This window comes from Triturus cristatus, chromosome 4_1 (assembly GCF_964204655.1).
Source record: "Triturus cristatus chromosome 4_1, aTriCri1.1, whole genome shotgun sequence".
NCBI classification, from domain to species: domain Eukaryota; kingdom Metazoa; phylum Chordata; class Amphibia; order Caudata; family Salamandridae; genus Triturus; species Triturus cristatus.
Genome location: NC_140585.1, coordinates 34555006 through 34577468, shown reverse-complemented (window position 1 = coordinate 34577468; position 22463 = coordinate 34555006). Strand labels below are relative to the sequence as shown.

The 22463-nt window shown below is 49.0% G+C and overlaps 1 protein-coding gene across 3 annotated transcripts in view; it reads left to right on the top strand.

Moving 5' to 3' along the window:
• The window catches only part of LOC146839389 (uncharacterized), a 136116-nt gene that overhangs the window by 39971 nt on the left and 73682 nt on the right, over positions 1–22463 (top strand). For all 3 annotated transcript variants that reach the window (XR_014981065.1, XM_085651415.1, XM_085651416.1), the window contains exon 2: positions 5455–6107. Coding sequence is in view for 2 of the 3 variants with exons in the window: in XM_085651415.1 (XP_085507541.1) it covers positions 5457–6107 (651 nt within the window). In the remaining variant the exon portion in view is untranslated. The remainder of the gene's footprint in view (positions 1–5454; positions 6108–22463) is intronic.

The window sequence follows — 22463 nt, the reverse complement described above, 5'->3', positions numbered from 1 at the left end:
CCAGCCTACTGGGAAAATGCCTGGTGCCCACTACGGCCAGTCCAGCCCTGCCCCTCACCCCCAGTGCAGACACCGAGTGGTAAGTTCCACCCATGTTCAAGATAGCACCAACGAGAGTACCCAGACAGCGCCAACCAGTGTCCCCAGATAGCGCCAACGAGAGTCCTCAGATAGCGCCAACAAGTGTCCCCAGATAGCGCCAACGTTCCGCTACATCGCTCCACAGACCTCTCTGGAGTTGAAGGAAGGTTCTGGGTGACCACAGCTGCTGCTTCTGACGCGAGAGGGTGTTGCCAGCCTCTGGCCCTGTGCCATGGAGATGTTATTCTTGTCTCTCTTTGCATCTTGGCACAAACAGGGCCCTGCGTTTGTTGAAGTGGAGGGGGGTCTCAGGTTTCTTTCTTTGCTCAGGGTCCATCTGAACTCACCCCACCCTGGAAGCCTCTGATGGCATGAGTCCCCTCCCTCTCATGCCCCTGGAGTGTGACTCCCCAGTGCCCTGAAGGAGCTTCCCTTGGCCCTTGAAAGTCCTGCTCAGACCCCTCAGTAAATACCAACAGTGACGTGTAATGGGAAAACATTATGGGGCCAGATGTACGTAGGAAATCGTTTGCGATTCGCTATTTGGTAATCGCATACACCAATGTACAAATGTGTCTTCGAGTCATTTTAAGATTCCCAGTGTGTCGCAAATAAACTGACCTCATGAATATTAATGAGGTAGGTCTCGGTTTATGACCCATTGGGAGTCGCAAAAATCACAGAGATGGTGGTTAGCTGGGATCAGCAGACCACCATGTCTGTGATTGCTTTTAAATAAAGCAATCTTTTTAGGGCTTGCGCTTAGCGATGCAGTGCGCAGCACTGCTCGTGCAGCGAGAGGCCTTTTGTCCGGGGTTCCGAAACGGACCCTGGAATTGTACACGCTCGTGCGTGTGTTTTTACTTTTGTGGCCTGCTATTGGCCTTTGCCTGCGTGTTTGTTTTTAATAGAGCACGCAATAGGCCAAAGGCGGGCGCATAGCTGCGCCCATGGCCAATTGGTGTCTATTACGCGCATTGATGACATATGGTTTCAATTATCGTCCCCAGACACGGGCGCGATAATTGAAACCATATGGCTCGCAGTGGCGCGCGCGCGCACTACTCGCGGTTTTCTATGTTTCCAAAAGCGATCGTTCGCGATCGCTTTACTTTTTGTATATGGCTGGTTCTATTTGCAGTTTTTAGTATCATTTTTAGTCGCCGCCGTCAGCCAATCCCACCTTCCGTTGCTTGTTTTTTTTAAAAACTATAATGGAGGCCGGTTCCTCGCCCTGAGGATTATCGCACCGCTTCTCTCGCTGGGTTCTCAATGTTGACATGTAACAAGGCCGGCAGCAGAATGGTGGTAGATGCCGCCGGGTCCAATGAGCGCCCTTCCAGCCCGTGGCCCTGTCACACATCAGAGGTGAGCTGCTGCGCGAGGCCTTGTTCAGGGAGATTTTTTTTTTTTTACCAATTTTGTTCCATTACTCTTTTCATGCTCAGCATCTCTTTCTCCGTTCTGCTTTCTTTTCAGGCACAATAGGCCTTTGGTTCCATTGTCGTCGGCATAATGCCCCTGGACACCATGCTGTGAATGGAGACAGAAGCAATTTAAACAAACTGGGCCCCTGCATCCCTCCTCCCCAATTGTTAAGTGAATGGGCCTTCTGCATGCGGCCGCTAGGAAACACTGCCAGTGCACGTTCAGCGGCAGGGGCACCTCACAGTGGCACGGGCTCTTTGAAAGCCAGGGCCTGCTTCCAGGCAAATAGGGAGCCCTGCTTTGTACACACCAACAACTCAAAGGGAGACAACTCTTTAGCATACATTTTATTGTGTATAATAGGGTGCACTCTACTGCACTGCTGAGCTGTGTTATGCCACGGTGGGTTTCACGGTAGCGTCTTATGTCTTGGGACATTTGAAGTGCTCTGTTTCTGTCGGAAGTATTATGTTAAAATGTAATGCTGCGTAATATTATTACATCATTATTTATGTAGGTTTTATATACTATTAGTGTTATCCTATACTTTATAGAAGGGCTTGAAATGGAAAAATGGAAGTGCAGGTACTCTGTATCAGAGTGCCTGCTTGTTTCTGAGAAGTGCCTGTACTCTCCAATTAAAAGCAGTATGTCTCTCTTGACAAGTGTGGGCACTTTCCCTCTCAAAATAGAAAAGTGCCGGTACTCAGTACCGGACAGTACCGCCCCATTTAAAGCATTGCTTTATAGCAGATGTTCTATGATGTAAAGCTGTTTGTCGTTATGTAATGTCATTTTGTTACCGTGACGTAAATAATGTTGTTGTTATGCTGTAGTAATAGAGAAACAAAATCTCAGCAAACTACAGGGTGTCTAGATGCAAGCAGGCACGGCTGGCAGGGAATGTCTGTTTTGTTTCTGGGCGTGAAGTTGGACTTTGACGGAGGTCCGGAGCCGAAGGAATCTGTGCTGCGTTTGGCTCGGAGGTCGCTTCTCTGCTGCGGTGTTGTAAATGTAGGTTCCACACTGGATTGCTGAAGCAGGCAACAGGGCGCAGGCCTAAAAGGCCTGACAGTGAACACGGCATGTCTTGGTGTTTTGGGGAGGGAAGTTTGCCTGGAAGTCAGGAATGGCGTATGCCCCGTATGGGTTATCTTTTACAGTTACGTGCCACTACCAGCATGTGACGTGATTATGTGTGCGCCCACCTCTTGCCCCACAGCGGAAGACATCAATTAATTCCAGGACATTTATGAAACCGGAGTTGTGAAATCATCAGAACTCTGTCACTGGCCTTCATTAACAAAACAAGCATTTGCAATGCAATAGGTTTCGCATTATTAAAGTTTGAGCTATTGGTGTTGCATTATTTAACAGTGCCAATAGCTCAAACTTTAATAATGCGAGACCTATTGCATTGCAAATGCTTGTTTTTAAATGTAGCCCGTTTTTCTTAAAGGAAAATGAGATACGTTTAAAAAAAAAAAAGTTTTATTTTCATTTTTTAAGAGCAGGCAGTGGTTTCTGGGCCCCACTGCCTGCTCTTAAAAAATGTATTTATCAACATTCACAAAGTGTAGGGGTCCTTTGGGGACCCCTTCCCATTTGCAAATGGGTTACCTCTTACATGAAGTATGTGGTAAAATGTGAATGATTTGCAAACGCATTTCGGTCGCGAAACATTCACACAAACCACTGGGATTCGTTATTAGGAAGGGATGCTCTAAACATGCCTCTTCCTAATAACGAATCACAAACCCAATTTGTGATATGTTAATAGGTTACTGAATCGCAAATAGGGCTTTGTACATGTAAAAAAGCTTTTTTGCGTATGCACACGGGCTGATTCTGCTAATCGGCCCATTTTCGAACGCAAATAAGCTTTGTACATCTGCCCCATGGTGTTTTTATTAAATGCAATATGACAAAATCATAAAAGGTTAAAACGAGTTCACAGGGGTTATGGAAAGTGTTCCCCTCCAGATGTGACATGATCGTTTATTCAAGAGCTTGGAGCCCCCACCTAAAGCTTTCCTTAAACAAAAGATTCACATTTAGTTTGCGGGACCGTGAGAAGACGGACTTTGAGGGTCTTTACCTGCCAGAGAGACAAGAACACACAGTGGATATGATGTCAGAGACCCACCCTTATGGTGCTTCTGGCTGTAGAGCCAGCCATGTTCCAGAAACACGGACGTTACCTCACCTTTACATGAGGCGGTAGAACTGAGGGGTGAAGGGACGGGCCAGTTACCACCCAACCTCAAAGGACAGCCTTGGTCCCTAAATATCTGCGTCCTACAGAAAGTGTTGACACTGTCCCACTAACAGCACCAATGTCCAGTGGAGAGGACAACATCTGTCCCAGAATATGGACTTTACGGTGGAACATCACCATGGGACTGACCAATCCAACTAGGATGGTCTTTCCGGGTGTTTCCGCCTTAGTGATTAAAACTCCCCTGGGGATTGGGTGGTTCTTCTCGCCCCCTGCTGGGGGAGTGCTATGTAGGATTGACCCTTTGTACGGTGTACCCCCTGGGTTTTTGCACTGACTGTCTTTGTTGGCTGTTGGACTCTGCACTCTTTCCCCTTGGTAACCAGTGGTAAAGGGCCTGTGCTCCCCCTTTAAACATAATAAGATTGGCACACCCCTGATTGGCATATTTAACGTCCTTGCAAAGCCCCGGCGCATGGCAGGAATGGTACCCAGGGCCTGTCATTGAAATGCCACTAGTGACTGCAGCACCCAGTATCCCTCCTACTACAGTGACAGTGTAAACATGCAGAATGGCTGCTCGACCTGTCGACATAACACCTTCAGGCATCTCAAACCCTTCCTTTTAAATATGTATACGCCCCCCCTATGTCGGCCTTATTGCCCATAAGGCAGGTGCGTAATATTTAACAGGAGGACATGTAAAAGTTTAATGTTACTCATCTCCTCACAGTGAAAGAGCCATAAAACAATTTCCACTGTGTCAAGGCTGCTCTTCCAAATGAAAACACAACGACCTGCAATAGATCTTTTCCTGTAACTGCCCAGCTGACCAGTGGCAGCTGGACCGGGACTGGACTCAGCTGTTTGGCCTCTGCCTGACACCCTGTGGGTCTTTAAGGGTCTCCCCTGTGGCTCTGGGGGCCCCCAGGCCCTAGAGTACCATGACTATTCCCCATCATTGGCACTTTATGCTTCTTGGCGCATTTCCTACTTAAAACTTTTTAAAAACGTATCTGTCTCCCTTGGTTGGATTTTTGTAATGTTGGTGTCATTTTCTTTAGCAATTGTTACTCTATGTTTCTAATGTGGTTTGGAATTTTTATTCTTTGCATTTTGACTTTATCACTATTTTGTTACTGCGTACATTCTTTACACATTGCCTTAAGTTAAGCCTGTCTGCCCTGTGCCATACCTGCCAGGGGGGTGAGCTAAGGTGGATTTAGCGACTTAGGGTTCAACTTGACAATGGTTGTGATTTTTCCTTGAAGTGGGTAGTCACACTCCCCCCCCCCCCCCCAAAAAAAAATAACCCAATTTCTTACACCATCCATCACTGGTCAAGTTGGGAACCATTCATCGTTGCTAGACATTAAGGGTCAACAATGGTCCGCAGGTTGCTTTTTCACCTTTAGCACAGGGCACTCCCCTTCCTTTTCGGACCGCCACTATAGTTTCTATGGGTGCCCGGTCCACCGCATGCTGGGAGGTCATGATCTCTGCCACCTTCCCCCTTCTCAAAGTAAGATGAGTGGGCACAGATGAGGAGGCTGGACGGAACATCAACCTCTCTTTATGCCCTGATGCCCGAGTCAACAACCATTGGCATTGGTACTGCAGGTACACCCCCAATTATAAAGTAGGTAGATGGGACCCCCGGAGCGGTGAGGTCTGCAGGTCTCTGAACACTAAATCATGTTTCACATTTTCTCCTCTCGCCCACCTAGGCATGGAGCCGCCCTCCGCAACCCCCTCACTCTCGGAGCTCTCTGATGCTCAGTCTCTTTTAAATGCTGAAGGGACCCTGGGAGATGGTCACAGCGACTGGACAGAGGAGCCGACTGGAGTCGACCATATTAATACTCCGAAGATCGAAGGAGGCACGGATACGGAGAAGACCCTGGGAGCTCTTCTCACAGACACGAGTCAAGAAGAGACCCCAAGGTCTGATAACAGAGACACAACTCAGAAGTTGACTGGAGACCAGATCAATGAGAAGGCACTTGGGGCTCAAGAAGACACAAGTCCACAGGAGACCACAGGAGTTCATCCCACAGACAGGGGTCAAGAAGATCCTATTAGAACTGACCACTGTGACACAACCCCACAGGGCACATCTGGAGCCAAAGACAAGGACACGGTGAACGAAGAGCCCAAGGTGACCCACGGGATCACGGAGCCCGAAGTGACAACCCCGGACCCCAAAGAGAGTGAAGGAGCCGGGGGTGAAGAGAAGCAGAAGGAACAAGAGAGAGACAAAAAGGAGAGTGACAACACACTTCTAGGAGGAGCATCAGGAGAGGAGGAAGTGGCTACTGAAGAGGTGGAGGTTGGAGGGGAACAGAAACATGCAGACATCAAAAACGCTCAAGCCACGGAGGTAAGGATGTTCTTTTAGATTGTGTGATGATGAGTGTTGCCCACCTGGGATTCTGAGTAAGAATAGAAGGAGCGCTCATTGGTGATCATGAGTGTATGTATGTATGTATGTGTGTCTTCATATTGATGTGTAAAGAATGTCATAGTCCATAATATGGCGTTGGTGCATCAGGTCACACTGAGACACAAAATGGTCTAAGTGGAGATGTCTGGTGCACTTGGGAGCTACACCTAAGCGCATGATGGCATGGGGTATCCCATGGGGATGCCTCACACTCATCTATTCATCCACCCATCTGCTAGGGAATGAAGAGGACACATCATGGCACTTGGTGGCCTGGCGTGGGAGGGATGGAAGCCCTCGGCACAAGATGGCACTGACTGGTTTACGGGAGGCTCATTGTGGCACACAAAAGCATTGACTGGCGTTTGCAAAATTCCTAGGTATCATCTTGACACTTACTGGTCTACTGAGGTACAGTTAGGCACACAGTGGCACCGACTGGCCAAGGGAGGACATGTAATAGATACAAAGACATTGACTGGTCTCCAGGAGAAGTTTGAGGAACCTCCAACGGCAGACTGCCATATAACGGATGCTTGAGGCATATGGAGAATGCATGAGGTAATTTGGGGATGATTGAGGGATTTGGGGGATGCTTGAACCATACGGGTCATGTTTGGGGCATATGGGGGATGCTTGAACCATACAATCATGCTTGAGGCATATGGGGGATGCTTGAACCATACAATCATGCTTGAGGCATATGGGGGATCCTTGTACCATACAGGTCATGCTTGAGACATATGGGAGATGCTTGAACCATACAATCATGCTTGAGGCATATGGGGGATGCTTGAACCATACAATCATGCTTGAGGCATATGGGGGATCTTTGTACCATACGGGTCATGCTTGAGGCATATGGGGGATGCTTGAACCATACAATCATGCTTGAGGCATATCAAGGTTGCTTGAGGTATATTGGGAATGCTTTATCCATATAGAGGCTGCCTGAGTCATCTGGGGATGCTTGAGTCATATGGAAATGCTTGATGTATTTTAGGGATGTGTGAGGTATATTGGGGATGCTTGAGGTATAGAGAGATATTTGAGGAATATTTTATGTTATGTTAAAAAGTTTGTAAAGCGCTCGATTGCCCAATGGGCGTCTTGGCGCTAGCTGAAATGACTGCTATAGAAGTGCAATCCTTAAACACAAGATCAGCAGGACCTAAATAGCCAAGTTTTCAGAGCCTTCCTAACGGCAGCAGATTAGGCATCGATATAAGAGGAAGAGGAAGCTTGTTCCAGGCTTTGGAGGCTCCCGCCACGAGGCCCCTGCCGCCCCGAGGAACACGCCTAAATCTGGGAAGTAGTCTTAGCTTCGCCGAAGCGGATCTCAGTGTCCTGGAAGGCAGGTACCACCGGAAACTGTTGCTGAAGAACTCAGGTCCTTGATTGTGCCGAGCCTTGTACATGGTACAGAGCACTCTCTGTCTGACTGGAAGCCAGTGAAGCTTCTTAACAGACTTGGCCACAGCGTGAGATCTGGGAATTTTAAATAAAATCCTGGCTGCCGCATTCTGAAGGGTTTGTAATTTATTTAGCACCTGCTGGTGAGCCGTTAGGTACAAGCTGTTCTCGTAGTCAATTCTTGACATGACTAATGAGGTGACTACTGTTTTCTGCAGGTAGCTGAGATTATTTTGTATTAATCTCAACGTGTAGAAAGCAGCAGATGTGACTGCTTTGGCCTGATCCATCAACGAGAGTGAATCATTAATGATTACGCCCAGGTTTTTTTCTTTCCTGACAGGTCAAGGGAGAGAACCCAACTCTGCAGGCCACCGTTCCAGGGACCAGAAAGAGGGCGGCGGCCCAAAAATGAGCATCTCCGTCTTTCCGGAATTCAATTTCAAACAGTTCTTGGCCATCCACAAACTGAGGGCGTGCATACAGTTGCGAAAATTAGAACCGTCTGCTTCCTCTCCGCTTTCTAGCGAGACGACAATCTGCGTGTTGTCAGCATAAGATGTAAGAGTGAAAAAGAAGGATCTGGTAAGGTCTGCTAGCGGCATCACATAATGGCTGACCCCTGAGGAACCCCACAAGGCAGCAAGAATTTCCTGGAAGAGACGTCTCCCAACCGTACAAACTGAACCCGTGCTTTAAGAAAGGAGTCCAGCAGCTTCCAAGCCTCAGACGACACTCCTATCCTGCTCAACCTATCCATCTGCAGCTCAGGGTTTACCGTATCAAAGGCTGCGGACAGGTCGAGCAGGATTAGCGCCGCCTTGCCACTACTGTCGAGTGAGCTCCTGCTTGGCCAATATATGGGTGGATTCAGTGCTGTGCCCAGCCCTGAAACCGAACTGGGTGAATCCAGCAGGTTGTTATCCTGTACATATTTGACCAATTGCTAATTTATGATCTTTTCGATCAACTTGGCGGGCAGTGGCAAGCATGAGATTGGACGGTAAGTATTTGAATCTGCGGGGTCGAGTAGGCTTCTTGATGGCCGGCAGGACTAATGCCTTTTTCCATTCAGGTGGAAATTGACGTTACGACGCATAAGATGGAAAATCGAATTAAGCTTGGGAGCAATGTTTTCTGCCACCAGTGGTGCGATTTTAGGAGGGCAGGGGTCGCAAGGAGACCCGGACTTAGCTGACTTCAGCAGGTCAGCAACTTTTTATGTAGAGTGCGGTATGAGGGCGCTGAAAGAGCTGTTTGGCGGATGACAGGAAAGAGCCACAGCATCAGATGGCAGAGACAGGGAAGACGAAGCAAATATGTTAAAAAAAACCTCAATGTTGTCCCTGAACGCAGTAGCTAAAGTCTCACAGGAAGCTTGACTATGGTCAGAGCAATCCTTAATGCTAGCCGAGGAGATCTTTTTGACAGTCACAAATAGCACCTTTGTCAAATTAGACGCTTCTTCCACTCTAGTGGTATAGAAGAGGGCCTGTTCCTGAATAGTTAATTTTTTATATTCCGCTATACATTTTCTGTAAATAGCCTTCTCTGCCTCAGAGTAATCGAGTCTCCATTTTTTCTCCTGTCTACGACAAACCTGCTTCGCTGCTCTCAATCAATCAATCAATCAATCAGGGAATTGTAAGCGCGCTACTCACACGTGAGTTTGTCATTGAACCAGGGTGCAGATTGCTTTTGTCTTTTAAATAGTGCTTTTTTAACTGGTGCTAGGACATGTGCCGCGGCATCTAGCCAATGCGTGTAGTGTGCTACTTCAAGATCAAGTTCTCCAGAAGCTTTAGGAGAAGAGCTGAGTAACAGAGAAGTCAAATCATCTTCAGCCCGAAAGTTCTGCCACTTGCGAGAGGAGATCCATCTTGAGGGCCGGAGCCACCTGTCTGGAGGGTAAACAGCCAACTTCAAAGAAAATTGCCCTATGATCCGACCCAAGAAGGGGCAGTGATATGGGAAATGCTTGAGGCATACTGGAGATGTTTGAGGCACATGGGGAACGCTTGAGGCATACAGGATATGTTTGAGGTATATGGGGAATACTTGAGGCATATGGGAGATGCTTGAGGCATACATGGGGTGATTGAGGCATATGGGGATGCTTGAGGCATATGGGGGATGCTTAAGGTATATTGGGGATGCTTGAGGCATATGGGGATGCTTGAGTCATATGGGGAATGCTTAAGGTATATTGGGGAATGCTTAATGTACATTGGGGAATATTTTATGTATATTGGGGATGCTTGAGGTATATTGGGGAATTCTTGAGGTATATTGTGAATGATTGAGGCATATGGGAGATGCTTGAGTCATATGGGAAATGCTTGAGGTATTTGGAGGATACTTGAGTCATTGGGAGATGCTTGTGGTATGTGGGGGATGCTGGAGACATATGGAGCATGATTGAGGTATATTGGGGAATGATTGAGGCATATATGGGGTGATTGAGGCATTTGGGGGATGCTTTAGGTATATTGGGGATTCTTGAGGCATATGGGGGATGCTTGAGTCATATGGGGAATGCTTAAGGTATATTGGGGGATGCTTAAGGTATATTGGGCAATGGTTGAGGTATATTGGGGATGCTTGAGGCATATGGGAGATGCTTCAGTCATATGGGAAATGCTTGAGGTATGTGGAGGATACTTGAGGCATATGGGGGATGCTTGAGGTATATGGGGGATGCTTGAGGTATGTGGGGGATGCTTGAGGCACATGGGAGATGTTTGAGTCATATGGGGAATACTTGAGGTATGTGGGTGATGCTTGAGGTATGTGGAGTATGCTTGAGGTATGTGGGGGATGCTTGAGGTATGTGGGGGATGCTTGAGGCATATTGGGGATGTTTGCGGAATATGGGGGATGCTTGAACCATATGGGGAATACTTGAGACATATGGGGGATGCTTGAGGCACATGTTATGTTATGTTATGTTATCGTTTTGGTAGAGCACAACAGCTGACCCAGCTAAGAGGCGTCCCGGCGCTAAGGAACCACAGACACTATACTGAGGAAGAAAGGAGTGGGACAGACAAGAGTCCTAAGGGGAGGGGGAACAGGTGGGTCTTGATGGCCTTCCGGAAGGTAGACAGGTTCTCCAAAGAACGGATGTTCAGTGGCAGAGCGTTCCAGAGCTTGGCTCCTAAAACCCTAAAGGAGCGACCACCAGTTCGGCAGAGCTTTGTGCGGGGCACAGTCAATAGGTGTTGGCCTAATGAGCGCAAGTTGCGCTGAGGTACATACGGTGTAAGGAGTGGACGCAGAAGTTCTGGGCAACCGGATTTAATAACTTTGAATGTCATGATGAGGGTTTTGAACTGGATTCGGGAATCAATGGGTAACCAGTGTAACTTTCGTATAGTAGCTCTGACCGAGCATCTGCGGGGAAGACCAACCAAGGCTCTTGCCGCAGAGTTCTGCACGCCTTGCAATCTCGCTATCTCCCCTTTGTTGGCGCCCAGAAGTAGAACATTGGCGTAATCCAAACGGGAGAGAATTGTGGTTTGGACAATGAGTTGGCGAACCTTAGAGTAAAAAAAGCCAAGTATCGATCTGAGACTCCTCAGCAGGCCCACACAAGTAGCTGCCACTTTTTTTGTGTGGGTTTGAAAGCTGAGCGAGGAGTCCATCCAGATGCCTAGGTTCTTGACCAAGGCTTTAGGTGGTGGAATAGTGCCCAATGACGAGGGCCACCAGTGCTCGTTCCAGTAGCTGGTATTCTTCCCGAGGAGCAGCACCTCCGTCTTGCCTGCATTGAGCTGCAGGCAGTTGTCCATCATCCACTGGGCTACTGCAGCAAGGCCATCCCTAAATCTTGAGGCCGAAGTAGAAGGGCCTTCAGTGAGAGTGATGGCCAGCTGCGTGTCATCTGCGTATGACACCAGCGTTAGGTCCCACTCCTTAGCCACTACCGCAAGTGGCTGCACAAAAAGACTAAAAAGGGATGGGCTTAGTGCAGAGCCCTGCGGGACTCCCTGTCCGATGGAATGGGGCTTTGAAAGAAACGGGGGAGCTGAAACCCAGAAGGATCTGTCCTTCAAGAAGGAGCGGAACCATTCCAAGGCAAGGCCGGAAATCCCTACTGTCGCCAGACGATTTAACAGAATGTTATGGGATACCGTGTCAAAGGCTGCGCCGAGGTCTAACAGAATCAGCGCAGCACTCTGACCGGCATCGAGGATCGTCCGGAGATGTTCAGTCGTGGCCAGGAGGGCAGACTCAGTGCTGTGGCCCGGCCTGAAACCATTTTGAGATGGGTCCAAGATATTGTTTTGATCCATATGTAGGGACAGGACGTTGTTAACATGAGCCTCTGCAAGTTTAGATAGCCATGGGAGTAGCGAGATAGGTCTGAAGTTTTCCAGTTTGGAAGGGTCTAGAGTGGGCTTCTTGATAATAGGGGAGACCCAAGCTTGTTTCCAAACAGTCGGGCCATTAGCCGAAGAAAAGGAAAGATTCAGTATAGAGGCCAGGGAAGGCAGAAAAAATTCTAGCGATTCTATAAATTGGGTCGGCCTCATCGGGTCTGCTGGAGAACCAGACTTAACTTTCCTGCAGAGTTTAGTTAGGTCCTCATACGAGATTTCTGGTATGGACATCATGGTGGTGCCATTAGTAATGGAGTTAGTGGAGTTAGGCGGGTTGGAGGAGTGCTGTGGAAATGATCTGTATATTCTTTGTACTTTCTCTACAAAGAACGTGGCAAGGTCCTCACAGTGCTGCGCAGAGGTGATACTGGAGAAAGGGGATCTGCTACTCTGCAATTCTTGTACCAGTTTAAAAATAACTTTAGCAGGATTCGAGCTAGAGTTAATTTCTTCTGCATAGAAGGAGGCACGTGCGGAGCAAATAGCTTTATGGTAGAGTTTTTGTTTGGATAGGTAGAAAGCTTTATCCCTATCATTAATAATAATAATACTGATATTTGTAGAGCGCGAACAGCTACCTCACGAGGAGGTGTCCCGGCGCTATAGACCGCTGGGGAACCCGTCCTGGCTATCCCTGTGAGATGGTCCCTTTCTGGGTATCTCCAAGGTGAAACCAGGCATCCCCAGCGTCTGTGGGGGGCCGTTGTAGAGATAAGGCAAGCTTAATGCCCAGAGTTGCCGAGTGTGTTCCTGGTTAGAGTAGGTACCGAGGCGAGAATTATCCAGTCTGTTTTGACCCTGGTCCACGACCCTGCCGCGTCGGGAATTGAACCCTGGTCTCTGGCCAATTCTCTGCTTACGGGTCTGCCGCCTCTAACCAGTGAGCCACACCTCTCCTCAAGCATCTCCCTTCTCCAGACATGGGAGATGCTTGAGTCATATGGGGAATGCTTGAGGTATGTGGGGGATGCTTGAGGCATATGGGGGATGTTTGAGGAATATGCTGGATGCTAGAACCATATGGGGAATACTTGAGGCATATCAGGGGTGCCTGACCCATATGGGGATACTTGAGGCATATGGGGGCTGATTGAGGTATGTGGGGAATGCTTGAGGCATATGGGGGATGCTAGCGGCATACAGGGGATGCTTGAGGTTTATGGGGGATTTTAAGGCACATGGGAGATGCCTGAATCATATGGGGGATGCTTGAGGCATATGAGGGATGCTTGAGGCATATGGGGGGATGCCTGAACTATATGAGGGATGCTTGAGGCATATGAGGGATGCTTGAGGCAAATGGGGGATGTTTGAGGCGTATGGGGGTGCTTGAGGCATACAGCGAACACACGAGGTAACTTTGGAATACTTGAGGCATATGTTTGAGGCTTCAGGCATGCGCAAGGTATATGGAGGATGCCTGAGGCGTATCACAGCCATGACTGGCACCTGGAACACTCACACCGCTGGACCAAAAATGAAAAGTGGTATGAAGGAACAGATTCATTTATTTGGGGACAGGTATAGTCCAATTAAGTGGCAAGCTTATATTTGGTGGCAAAATGAGTTTATTTACTAAAAATGAAATAAGGTATTTAGGTAATATGATTGTACTATTAGAAAATAGCGAGCTGATATTGGGGTCCAAGCTACAATGTTTACTGAAAATGATATTTTGGAACAAAATAAATGTGGCTACAAATGATATGAAACTGATGATTGGGTGATACTAGGTGCTGATGTGACTACGTCAAGCTGCTGTCTGAGGCTGGAGCCTGTAAGATGAAGGTGATGGAGCTCCTCCTTCTGTATCCATATGACCCGATGAAGGCTCTGTTGCCCCAGGCCTAGGATTAGAAAAGGTGTGCAACATTTCACTTTCCCATCCTTCATTCACTGGTAGATTCTCAAATGATGTGACATGGAATCTACTTAAAGACCTCAAGACATAAAAAGAAAAGGGAGGTGCTTGGTAAATTTTGGGAAAGAAGGGGCAGTGTCAAATCAGATTATTTGACCCACATGCAAAATGTATCGCTCTTTATTATGGCAACCTCATGGTTAATGATTTTATCAAGACTGGTTGAAGTGCAATGTGTGGTCTAGTAAGGGTCACGAGAAGGTATGGGTCTTTCCTCTCTCACTGTCTGGTCCAGTAAGGGTCATGTGCCGTTATAGATCTTTCTTATCTCAATGTCTGGTCTAGTTAGAGCCATGTGTCGGTATGGATATTTAGTATCGCAATGTCTGGTCTAGTAAGGGTCATGTGCCGTTATGGATCTTTCCTATCTCAATGTCTGGTCTAGTAAGGGTCATGTGCCGGTATAGATCTTTCCTATCTCAATGTCTGGTTTAGTAAGGGTCATGTGCCTTTATGGATCTTTCCTCTCTCAATGTCTGGTCTAGTAAGGGTCATGTGCCATTATGGATCTTTCCTGTCTCAATGTCTGTTCTAGTTAGGGCCATGTGTCGGTAGGGGTCTTTCGTATCCAGTGTCTGGTCTAGTAAGTAGCATGTGCCATTATGGATCTTTTCTATATCAATGTCTGGTCTAGTAAGGGTCATGTGCCTGTATGGGTCTTTTGTATCTCAGTGTCTGGTCTAGTAAGGGCCATGTACCGGTATGGATCTTTCCTATCTCAATTTCAGGTCTAGTTAGGGCCATGTGCCGGTATGGATCTTTCGTATCTCAATGTCTGGTCTAGTAAGGGTCATGTGCCGGTATGGGTCTTTTGTATCTCAGTGTCTGGTCTAGTAAGGGCCATGTACCGGTATGGATCTTTCCTATCTCAATTTCTGGTCTAGTTAGGGCCATGTGCCGGTATGGATCTTTCCTATCTCAATGTCTGGTCTAGTAAGGGTCATGTGCTGGCATAGGTCTTTTGTATCTCAGTGTTTGGTCTAGTAAGGGCCATGTACCGATATGGATCTTTCCTATCTCAATGTCTGGTCTAGTTAGGGCCATATGCCGGTATGGATCTTTCGTATCTCAATGTCTGGTCCAGTAAGGGTCATGTGCCGGTATGGATCTTTCCTATCTCAATGTCTGGTCTACTTAAAGCCATTTGCCGGTATGGATCTTTCCTATCTCAATATCTGGTCTAGTAAGGGTCATGTGCCGTTATGGATCTTTCCTATCTCAATCTCTGGTCTAGTAAGGGTCATGTGCCAGTATGGGTCTTTAGTATCCAACCACTAATGAAAAGGTTTAGAGCGAAGGTGGAGAATGTTGTTTTATACAGCAGTGAGTTGTTAATAGGATGGTAACCGGGTTTGAGGTACAAGTGATTCGATGCCTTAAGGAAGGTTGGTATGGGCACCGTGAGTAGATCTGGGACCCCTCGAAACACTGGCGATGATCATATTAGTGACGTGGACATTAGAAACCATGAACAAATGTTACCTATATGCTGAAATGACCTAAAGAAAGCTAAGAATAAACAAAATCTCAAATATGGAGTGTGTGAGAGAGTGGACTATACTTTGGTGTTGGGCCCATGGAATAATGTATTTATTGTGCAGGTAAAACATATATCTGTATGTGTATTATATTTGTGTAGCACGTACCTAGCCAGAAGGCAGCAGGGTGCTGTATAAGGTGAAAGACAAGTATAAAGTCAGTAAGTAAGAGGAGGGGAATCTGGGTTGTGGACGGTTAATGCCTTATGATGTAGCTCCTTTTCAAGAGGTGAATCTTCAACTCTTTCCTAAATTGGAGTGGTCCTGATGGATAAGAACATGTTGTTCCATATCCTGGTGCAATGGTGGGAAAGGCCTGCTGCCTTGTTTTTTTCTTATTTACACTTCTTTCTCTGCAGTCTGATGGGGCACTGGCTACGGGGGTGCCGAGAACCACCAGAGGTAGTGAATGTGTCCGCAAGCTAAGCCGGAGTGCTAAACGTGATGGCTTTGTAGGTGATGCAGCTGGCTGTGAAGATGGTGCAGGACTGTGTGGGACGCCAGTGGAGTTCCATCAGGCAGGGGGTGATGCGATCATATTTCTTCAGGCCCTGGATGAGACGTGGTGTGTAGGATGGCCTAAGGGGTGAAAGGGATGTATTTTGGGAGGTCATAGAGTAGGGCATTCCTACCACCCACATGCAAGAATACAGTGTCTTGAACAGCTGTTCTGAAGTCACTTTCTGGAAGAAATAGTTTGCTTTTCCTTAGAGGACAGAGCTGATGCTAAGCAGTCTTTGTTTATTTGCCTTTGTGTTCCTTGAGTGTGAGGTTGGGGTCCAGTGTGAATCCAAGAGACTTGGCATTTGCTGATAGTTGGGGTTCAAAGCTCTCAAGGTCCATGTCACTGATTCAGGTTTGTAATGTATCTTGTTTAATGCTCTTGGCAAATGACAGAAATTCTGTCTTGGTCGGGTTGAGCTTCAGGCGGGTGCTGCACATCTAGTTGTGGATGACGTGCAGGTCGTGTTTGAGACATGGATGTCTGAAGCAGAGGAGACTTTCAAGTAGAGCGGTGTTTCGACAGCATATTGGTGAATCTTGATGCTGTTGTCTGGGAGTAGAGTGCCAAGTGGCTCTGTGTAAGGGATGACGATGACGGGGGACAGTATGGACCCCTGGGGTACTCCACAACTGATTGGAATATTTTCCGTCCTGGAGCAGTCCGTGTGAAGAAAATGGCATTGGTTGAAAAGGTAGGAGGAGAGCCAGTGAAGGACATTGCCGATTAGATGCTCCAGAATATATATGAGGGTGGAATGGACGACTGTATCGAAGGCAGCTGAGAGGTCCAATAATATCAGGATACGAGGGTCATCTTCATTTGTGGTCACAGGGGCATCGTCTACGGTGAGTTAGGTTCTGAAGCAGTCTCCGTGCTGCAGCGTAAGTTGTAGGCAGACTGGTAGGTGTGCAGGAGATGGTGAGCATTGATGTGATCTTGGAGTTGGATACAGAGTGCATTTTCGGTGATCCCGCTAATCATTGGTAGGTGAGTGAAGGGACGGTAGTTGACGAGGTCATCAGGGTCTGGTGTAGGTTTCTTTAGGAGTGAGAGGACCTGGGATGTCATGAGAGCTGCCAGGACCCTGCCTTGAGGGAGGGAGCCAGTGCCAGTGGTAATTAGGGATAAGAGAGTGTCCCCAAAGAGAGATTTAATGAAGGACGAGGGTAAGACATCATCGTCATGGAAGTGGCGTTGCGGGAGTGGAGCACGTCAGATAGATCTGGGCGAGAGGGAGGGCTTTGAGGGCCGACCCTTGTGGGATTCTACGGCTGCGAGGGATGACGCGGGCTTGGCGTTCAATCAATCAATCATAGCACTTGTATAGCGCGCTACTCACCCGGAAGGGTCTCAAGGCGCTTGGGGGAAGGGGGCGTTGTCGATGTTGTCAGTTCTGTATTTTTCCACTGAAGGAGAGATTGGGGGCTTTGCACTTTCTTTGTAGTGAGGAAAGGGGGGTCCAGCCTGGGGCGATGCAGTGCTTGATTGTTTGAACACAGTTGCAAGTTTTGGGAGCTCAACATCATAGAGTTCTATTGATCAGCAGTCTATATTAGCAGATTCATTTATCAATTTTTAGGATGTTAAAATATTTCTTATGACTTTGTAAAAGATTTCTGAGGCACCCAGCTGACACATTAACTATTAAGATAACAAAATTGATATAATACAAATATGGGCATTAAGAGTTTTCCTAAACGTGTTAAAGAGAAGCATGTGAAATGCATCTTTACAAGGCTGGTGACTGCTAACTCCGTCTTCGACCTGTCGCCGTTGGGAATCCCCTCGAGAGCGTTTCCGCCACATCTTTTTAGTGCAAAACTTGTATCGACCAGGGATAGGGTTATATGTTTTTGAAAAAGAAAGCAAAATAGGTTACTGTAGAATTCGATGGTTTCTTAGCAGCACTAAAAGATACCTAAATGGAAATGTAATTATTAAATGTATTACATTGATAATTATTTTACAGTGTATAACATGTGTTTGTTGTATGGCCTCGTTGTGTCGTTTTTTCCTTTAAAATATGTCTTGTTTGCGTGTTTCATGGCTCTGCATTGGTCACATAAACCAGTCTTCACCACAATAGGTTTTCAGCCAAGTTTGTTTGAAAAGTGTGCCGCATGAACTGCAGATGGTAGACCCCTGTCCACGTTTATTCTCGGGGGAGGAGGAGGGCGCCCCCCAACCTGCACTGTGCCAGTTCGGCCTCACTCCGCAGACAAACCACGTATTTGAACATTCCATGAGTTCCCGTGAAACCCTGTGGCTTTTTGACCAATTTCGTTGTAAGATAGTCCTGCAAAATGTTGAGTTGCATTTATAAATATTCAGGGGCAGGGGTCGCCCCTACAAGGGGCGGGTGGGGTCAGAGTAACTTGGTCAGTAGCTTGAAAGGCCGTCGGTCATCTCTGTAAATCAGTCCCATTCCAGGGTGAATCTGAGGACATTTTGTGTAAAGAATGCAGAATTATTAGGTGTCACTTGAGGGTTTGTCCAGGGGGTGAACAAGGGTTCGCTACTACTGTGCTTCGGTGCCACTGCACCTGCTGCACTGATGATGCAGACGTCCGTGGGATCACCCCTCCCAGGCAGGGACAGATTAGTGGCGCTCCTACTCAAGCAGGAAGCTGCATAAAAGCTCATTGGGTGCAGTGCCGCTTCTTACCAGCAGAGGTCAGACCATGACCGCTTTGCACCCACTGAGCTTATCCCTGGCAACGAGACACCAGGGGCAGTGCCATGCTGGGCTGTGCTGGCGCAGCGCCTGCAGCGCTTAAAATGGGAACTAATATGAATGAATGAATGAAGTGATTTACAGAGCACACAGCTACTTCACGGAGTGTCCCAGCGCTCAGACTGCACGCTATGATCGCCCCTAAGAGAAAAGAAGGGGGGTTTAGCTCCTTTCTGACCCGAGATTCCACAGAGATCGTGGGTTTTGTAATGATGGGCACTAGGCCCGCATGATGTGCGCAAGGACTGACACGGAACACATGGTTAGGGGTAGTGAGAATGGCCACGAGCACGTGCGCTTGGCCTTTTTATTAACCGCGTCACCTGACACCGTGACGTCTGTGGTGGGTGGGTGTATAGTGTATTACTAGGAGTTAGAACACTAGAACGTGCCCATGCACGGACACTACATCCCTCCCAATTTTTAATGACAAAACCCAAAGTCAAAGTTCAACCTGTGGTAGAAAGAAAGACCCATACATATGTAATACAGTGACCAAAACTTCTGTAGAGTCTCTTACACCCCCGCTGCTTGGGGTCACAGACGATGTTCTTCCTGTCGCGGAGACCACCAGATCACTGTGGCACCAGCCATGGGTGCTCGATGGATCCAGTCTGTTGACGACTCTGCCTTGAAGTTATCCTCACAGTCTTTTCTTCACCTTACTTCAGTGGCGACAAACGCAATTGGAGTTCTTGTGGTTCACCGCTAGATGTTGCCGTTTTCGGTCCTGTCCTTTTCTTCATCGGCAGCGTGTGTTTTGCTTGGCAAAAGACGGATTGTTTGCAAGACATCCCTCTCACCATGATGCCCCTCTCGCGGGTGTTCCCCTGCCACGGGATATCCCTGAGGCCCTCTTCATCAGATTTGTCCTGGGCTGAGTGTACTGTATCGTGTTACTCCCACGCCGATCAGTGTGGGTGCGGAGGAGACGACAAGTCTCACCTCAGCTTCCGCAGGCGCACCTGGAGGGTAGCTGTTGGCTCCTGCCTTTGCGCGCGATGTCTTCATCCTCCCGGGACCTTTGCTGAAGGGCGGCTGATGACCATCTCTCGTCGCGGGGACGCTCTCTCACTGGCATCCCTGAGGCCTCTGCCCCTGAATCACCACGGCTGGCGTTGTCCAGTGTCCGTGTGACCCCAAAGGTGGATATTCCGAATGGTCCAGCCTGCTCACCTCTGCAGATCCCAGGTGTGCTGAAAGCATCGTAAAGCAGATGGTCTTCTCTCCGTGCCACGGGTGTTCTCAGGACTTGCGCTCCGTGTTCGGACACTTGTCGCCTTCCTTATCTTCGGAGTGTGAGTAGTCTTGCCACACTCTTCTCTCTTTTCCTCGGTTCTTTTCTCCGTGAGGATGTCGTGTCACTCTGACTTCTTCTCCTCTTCTTGCAGTGGCAACCGTGCCACTCAGATCTCTTTCTTTCTCCTCTTCTTGTAGTGGCAATCGTGCCACTCCGATCTCTTCTTTCTTCTTTTTCTTGTAGTGGCAAATGTGCCACTCCGATATCTTCATCCCTTCGCTTCACGACGTAATCTGGACCGTTTCTGTTCTCCTTTGTCTGGCCAGGCTTCTCCATGCAGCGCGCGCACTCTGCACGTGTTCCCCCTGGTCTTGTCCTCGTCCGAGGACACTCTCTCCATCTTCCTCAGCATCCCGAGTTAGGGTCGTGACCTTCTCTTCGTCTTCTCCTTTCACCAGCTACTTTGGTTGTCGAAGTTCGTGGGGCCATACTCTTGGTCCTCTTCGTTCTTGAACTTCCTGGACCACTTGACGGTCCACTCTGCCGATCTCTGGCAGGATACCTTTGGTCTTTTCATCAGACCTCTTGATCCGTAGTTTCACTGACCCTTGCGTTGGTCACCTCCTTTTGCAACCCCTGGTGGGTTGGCTTCTGTGTGTTGACCACCTGGCTAGTCACTTGTTGGTGTGATTATTCACTCTGACCCGTGCGTCGGTCACCTCCTTTCGCAACCCCTGGTGGGTTGGCTTTTGTGGTGCGACCATTTGGCTGGTCGGCTTCACGAGGTGCGTCACGTCGTGTGACTACCTGTGTCTTCTTACTTGTCAGGCGCTGGTGCGTGCTTCTCTTCGTACCGTCGTGGTACATCTTCAGTGTAGCGTTGCTCCTTGCACCGTGTGATCTCTGGTTGTGGTGGCTTCTTGGTGCCACTGGGTGTGCCCTCTGCATCCTTACCCTTGAGTGTCGTTGGATACCTGCTGCGCACATCTTCTTCAGTGAGTTCCTCTCTTGTAGGCGCTGCTGTGGACCTTCCGCGTCTGGGGTACATCTGCGCTGAGTCCTTTAGCTCTCTCGAGGGTTCACTCCACTTGATGCGGCGACAGCGCAATCCTCGCTGGGGTGGATGTGGCTTGACCCTTTTTTTTCTTCCTCCTTGTCGCTGTGGGATGGCACTGCATCCCTCTGGCACACTGTCGTCTGCCTCCATGGCTTCCCCTTGTTTGCAGACTTTGAACATGCTGTTCACATTCCTTCCAGTGCAGTTGCTGGAACCGGCCACTAGATGGCAGTGTTGCTTTCCACTTCATTCAGCAGCAACCTTCTTTGCTGCTAGAACTTTTTGCCGTGTTGTCTTCCCTTTTTCCAGGCTTCACCCGGGCCGTGTAGGGGAGCTGGAGCCACAGCAGAACACTGGGAGCGGGACACCGCCACACAGCAGGTAAGTCTCTTTACATTTCTTTATTTACAGGCAGGGGGCACTGGCATTGTCAGCGAGCTGCCTGGAGGACGAGGCATCACTCTGCGTGTGCGCGAGTTGGGGGGGGGGGGGAAATGCTCCTTCCTCCAGCTGGGTTTCCCAGCACATTCGGGACTTCAGTGGCCATATTGGCAGTCATTGCCATCGCGCACCCAGTTGTAGTTTACTTCGGCGGCGCTGGCCGCTTACCTGCACTTTTTTTTCATGCCGCCGGGGTCCTGCGAGTTGGGGGCATGTTCCGATGGCCGGCGGCGGCCATTCCTTACTTTCTCGACCGCCGTCCCTGCCCGCGGCAGCTTCTTGCAGTCCTCGCGCGGCAGGGAGGGGGTGCCGGCATGTTCGTCTCTATGCGGGGTAGGCACCCGCTGGTTCCCTTTCGTCACGCTGCATTCACTCTTTATGAGCGGTTAACTCGCGCTCGATTCTGCCGGGACACAGACGCAAGGGGCTGCACCCGGACTTGGCGCCATTTCAGCTTCACTTATTATCGCGCCTGCAGCGCTCTGACCCGGCAGCTGCTTCCTTTCTTCACCTTCGCCGCTCTCTGCACACGCCGCGCGGGGTGGGGGGTGTGTTCGTGCTGCACCCGGGGCTGCTTAGCAACTAGGGCTCACCTTCTACCCGGCTGGGCTTCCCTTTAATGCGGGTGGGCTCCGCTTGGTTCCCTCCACTTGCGGGGGTCGGACCACTCTTCACCACCGGGCACGGCGGCAGGCTCGACGGGGTCGGTGTGGGCACCCGACCTCCTCCTATGGGGTCACGGCGTCGTGGCCAATGCGGGTGGGCTCCGCTCGGCTTGCCCTTCACCACGGGGCACAGCGGCAGGCTTAACGGGGTCGGGGTGGGCACCCGACTTTCTCGCCTTCACTTTGGGGCGACTTGTACGCCCACAGGTCTTCACGGCGGTGCGGGGTGGGCTCCCGGTCACCGTTTTTTTGCGCCTGAGGCTCTTCGCATGCCTGCAGGCAATTAGGCGCTTCTCGCCTGCTGGGGGCCTTCACGCAGGCAGCTCTCTCCCCCTTTTCTTATAGCTTGGCTGCTGCACGCCAGGGCACAGCCCCCTCGTCGCCAGTGTAATGATGG